This window comes from Lolium perenne, chromosome 4 (genome assembly GCF_019359855.2).
Source record: "Lolium perenne isolate Kyuss_39 chromosome 4, Kyuss_2.0, whole genome shotgun sequence".
Lineage (NCBI taxonomy): Eukaryota > Viridiplantae > Streptophyta > Magnoliopsida > Poales > Poaceae > Lolium > Lolium perenne.
The window spans coordinates 327,253,149-327,257,663 of NC_067247.2; the positions used below are offsets into that span (position 1 = coordinate 327,253,149).

Genomic DNA, 4,515 nt, shown 5'->3' on the forward strand with positions numbered 1-4,515 from the left:
GGGGAGTCCCAAATTGTAGTTAGCAGTGCATATGCCCGACACATTTGGGGCACTCCAGTGACCAGTTTTGGGGGACCCAATAGAAAAAAAGAAGTGGCAAAGACGCGGGAGGTGTGGGCGAGCACCCAGCTGGCCATTGGCGCGACGGCCAAAGGCAGGGGGTGCGGATGACGTCCTGGAGTTCGTGGGCGCAGGCGGCGTCCCGACGGCCAGAGGCGGGAGACGCGGGCGAGGTTCCGAAAGATGCGCGGCTAGCTACGATTTAGGGTGCGCCGGTGGAGACCCTCTTATCCTTCCAATGGGTCCAAGAGATCTGATGACATTCAGATGGACATAGTGACGAAACATTGACCAACACCACGAGTGAAGATCTTAGATCACAAGATAAATTCCATGTACACACTTAGCCTCCACGATATAGTGTTAGTTATGATGGTACCAGTGTACAAAAAAAAACAAAGTTTGGAATAAAGATGAGTCAGGTGACACCAAGTCAAGTCAATCCAGATATGTGTGTGAAAAAGCTTGTACTCTGAATAAACAAGTGACAAGTGGCTACCTCATATTGTTGGTCAGATATCATTTCATATTAATCCCAAATCTGCTTAATTTCTGACCACACACATACGCGGGCGTAACCCTCCAACCTCACGTAACCCTCCAGCCTCCCCAGCCATAAACGCCGCCGCCGCCGCCGCCGGTAGCGCCGCCGGCCTCCCTCCTCCCGTCGGCTCTCCGCAGCACTCCGGCAGGGGCTGGTGGTGGGCGGCGGCCAGGCTCATGGCTTGCGCCAATTTCCCCCCCGCCTCTCGCCGGTGAGTGGATGCGATCTCGGGCTTCACCCGCGACACGAGGTCGACCGGGGCAGCAGCCTTGGGTACGACGGTGGAGGTGACCCTCTTCTTTGCCGGAGAGGGTCGGCCTGCGGTTGGTGGTGGTGGATCTATTGATCTATCACCGCGTTCCGGCGGCGAGATGGAGATGCTTGGAAGCCGGCGACGGAGTCGCCGGTGGAGGGTTGGAGTGGCCAGCCCAGGTTGGTCGCCGACGTGGGGGTCCGATCTGAATAAAGGCGGTGGTCCTAGGGTCTCTCTTGCGTGAAGAGGAAGACCTACCGGAGGCCTGGACTCGTGATCTAGCCAGAGTGTTGAGTTCCGGAAGGCTCCGCCGGCGAATGTAACAGTGTTTTTTGCCTGGAGTTTGCTGGATCGGTGGTATTCGGTCGTGCGCACCCATGCTTTTATTCCGACCGATTGGTTCTGGAGGGAGCGGCGCGAAGCTCTTTTTCTGTGTTGACATCAAGTGACTATGGATCCATGATGAAAGTCGGAAGAAGAGAAGTTCATGAAGGCCGGAGGGGAGGACTAGCTAAGGGAGGTTCAAGTCTCCGCGCTGTTGAGGGACTTGCTTGGTGTTCCGGGCTTCACAGCAGCGGTATGAAAGTGGGGGCGACAACACAGGTGAAGTTCAGAGTCCTACCTTTCAGGGTGAAAATCCAAGGTCTGGCCTTAACTGGTTGTGCCTGGCAATGATCTTGTTGGAGGCATTGTTTTGAGAGCGGGGACTATCTTCAGGGTGAAAACCTAAGATCGTTGATTGGGCGACGATGGTGTTAGCGCACTGTTCCCTTCTTGGAGGCGTCGTTTTTGGAGATTCTGTATTTCAGGTGTTGTCTTGGCGGTGGATGTATTGTTGTTGTTAGGCCCGAGATACTGTAGCGGGACTTTTGTTTCTTAGTTTTCTTTTCTTTTTTTTGCTGTGTGCATCTGTAGTGCCATTAGGGTGGTGCGTTGTTGCAGAGGATGGGTGTAATTGGTATCATTTTGATATTAATATATTCCCTTTATCGAAAAAAAAAATCATTTCATATGAACAAGCACTTCCTTCTCCATTTCTAGCTCTGTGCATCCAAAATTGATCTGCATAAATTGTACATGAACAAGTCTCTACTGCATTTGCATATCCTTGAAAACAAACATAAGCATGGAATGTACACTCTACCAACGAACACTGTTGGAATCAGCGAAGAACAATCGGGATAAATCTTGAATCAGAAAAGAAGAATGAACTAAATCCAGTTCACGTAGCTAGATGATGGATCCCCTTGACTGGAAGAGATCCAGCCGACCCTTGGCTTTGGATAGCAGCGGGTCGACGCGCAGGTCCTGCACCAGCTGCGCCTGCTTGGACGCCCAGAGGAGCACGGCGAGCACCCCGGCCTGCGCGAGCTCCTCGCTCTCCGGGACATGCAGCGCGACGTAGCAGAGCAGCATGAGCGCCTCGATCTGCAGCTGGTCTCCGAGATAGACTAGCTGAACGAGGTGCCGCGCCCCGCCGTGGTCGACGATGGCCTTGCAGTGGGTCACGTGCAGGTGGTTCTCCGAGCACGCGAACTTGGTGAGCGCCACGATGGCCTCCTTGGTGACCGGCGGCTCGCGGTCGTCGAGCAGTCGCACTAGCGGGCCGATCACGCGGGTCTCGCTCGCCGTGAACGTGCCCGACAGGCAGCCGAGGGCGGTGATGCACGGGAGGAGCAGGTCGTCGTACTCCCCGTTGCGCACGATGCAGAGCAGCTGCTCCGTGACGGCCTTGGCGGCCGGGAAGCTGGGCTTGAAGGCGGACTGCCGCAGCGCGAGGTTGTGCTCGGCGACGCGGGTGATCTCCATGATAGCCATTGCGGAGTAGAACTGCAGGAGCGTGCCCGCGCCGCCGTCGCCCTTCTCGAGCAGCCTGGCGAAGCAGAGGAGCGCGCGGGACTCCGTAATGTTCTTGCAGACTCCTGGATGGCCGTGGGCGAGCTTCCACAGAGCCTTGGCTGCCATGGCCTTCATGCGCGCCTTCGTGGCCGGGTCCTCGGCCTCTCGCGACCCACGGCCGCTCGAACCGTTTGAGCTCAGCTGGGGCCTACTGGGTGGTGCAGCCGTGACACTGTTCGTCGTTGTCCTGCCGGCTGCCGCGGATTGCATCTGGCCGCTGTTTGAGGCTTCCGGCGGTTCGTTGGCAGAGTAAGTAGAGGTTCCTCGGAGCATGCTGGGTGTGCTGGCAAGCACAACAGAGTGAAGCGACCTCATGGGCTCCGGCAGCGGGGTTGCACTGTTCCTGCTGCTGCTTCCAGGGACGGAGTACCTGCTGTGTTCCTGGATGGTGCCAGCGGCGAGGTGACTGACGAGGTACCGGACGACGGAGTTGGTCTGCGCGAAGAGGTCCTGGCATATCTTGCTGTGGCTCGCGAGGGACGCGATGGACTCGGCGATGGCGGCCTGCACGCGCATCGGCGGCTCCTTCAACGTCGCGGCGTAGACGGCGCACACCCCGGCGTGGAGAAGCCTGTCCACCCTGCCTTCGTCGCGGCCAAGGAACCGCCGATGCGCGTGGAGAAGCCTGTCCACGCTGCCGAGCGCCGTGGCGGCAGCCTCCTGGCCGTCCTCGGTGCCTTCCTTGAGCAGCCTGACGAGGGGCACGACGCCGTTCTCCTCGACGATGAGCTTGGCGAAGTGCGGGTTGTCGCGGGCGAGGGAGGCGAGGGTGGATGCGGAGTCGGCGCGCACGGCGAGGCTGCCGGTGTGGAGGCGCGCGATGTGGTACCAGATGAGGTAGAGTATGGGGTCGTTCAGCGCGATGTTGGGTATGGCGCGCAGGTCGTCGTGGTCGGACGGCGGGGACGAGACGCGGATGAGCCAGGCGACGTCCTCGACCGCGGCGTCGAGCAGCGCGAGGGTTCGCGGGAAGCTGGAGACGGGAATCACGGGATTGAAGCTGAGGCAGCGGCGGAGGCTGGAGTGCCTTTCGAAGCAGCGGTTGGCCATGGTGCCGGCCTTGGCGAGCGCCTGCAGGGTGTCGGCCACGATTTGCTTGACCGGGCGCTCGTACAGGTCGGCCCGCGCGGCCTGCCGCAGCACCTCGGCGAGCTTCTCCGTGTGCGCGCGCAGGTCCTTGCACTCGGGGCGAAAGCACTGGCCGGAGCTTGATTGCTTGGCCACCTGGTCCGCGAGCTTGATCGGCTTCGCCAGCATCGTCTTCATACTTTCCCCCATCCCTACCACTCAGGTCTCGTCTGCTCTCGGAGAAGTGGAGCTCAAAATGGCGGCAATGGCAAGAAGCCTAGCAAAATTGTTTAGAACCGGGGAGGAGAAGGCGAGAGTTAACTGGGACAAAGACGGTGACGAGCTGTGGGAGTGTGGGAGGTGAGAGCTAATGAACTGCTAATGAACTGCTAATGATGGAGGAGAAGGCGAGAGTTAACTGGGACAGAGACGGGGACGAGGTGTGGGAGAAGAGTGTTGAGGTTGGTCAAGTGCTGCTGCATCTGTAGCGTAGTAAGCCGCGTGAACGGCACTAGTTTATGATAATCGAACCTGCCTGGGAGATTCCATGCAAATGGTATGCTGTTGCCTGGTAGCTCTACCGATTAGTGACCTCTTTAGCAAAGAGATACTCCCTGTGTCTAAAAAATGTATGACGTTTTAGCTATTGAGTAGGTTCACTCATTTTTATTTGTATCTAGTCTATTTTTAG

The 4,515-nt window shown here is 57.9% G+C and overlaps 1 protein-coding gene across 1 annotated transcript; it reads right to left on the minus strand.

Annotated features, from left to right (window-relative positions):
- Positions 1–1,884: 1,884 nt before the first annotated feature.
- Positions 1,885–4,200, minus strand: LOC127296384 (uncharacterized). The gene has a single exon (XM_051326445.2). The coding sequence runs from the start codon at positions 4,032–4,034 to the stop codon at positions 2,088–2,090; it is 1,947 nt and encodes a 648-aa protein (XP_051182405.1). The 5' UTR covers positions 4,035–4,200; the 3' UTR covers positions 1,885–2,087.
- Positions 4,201–4,515: the final 315 nt, after the last annotated feature.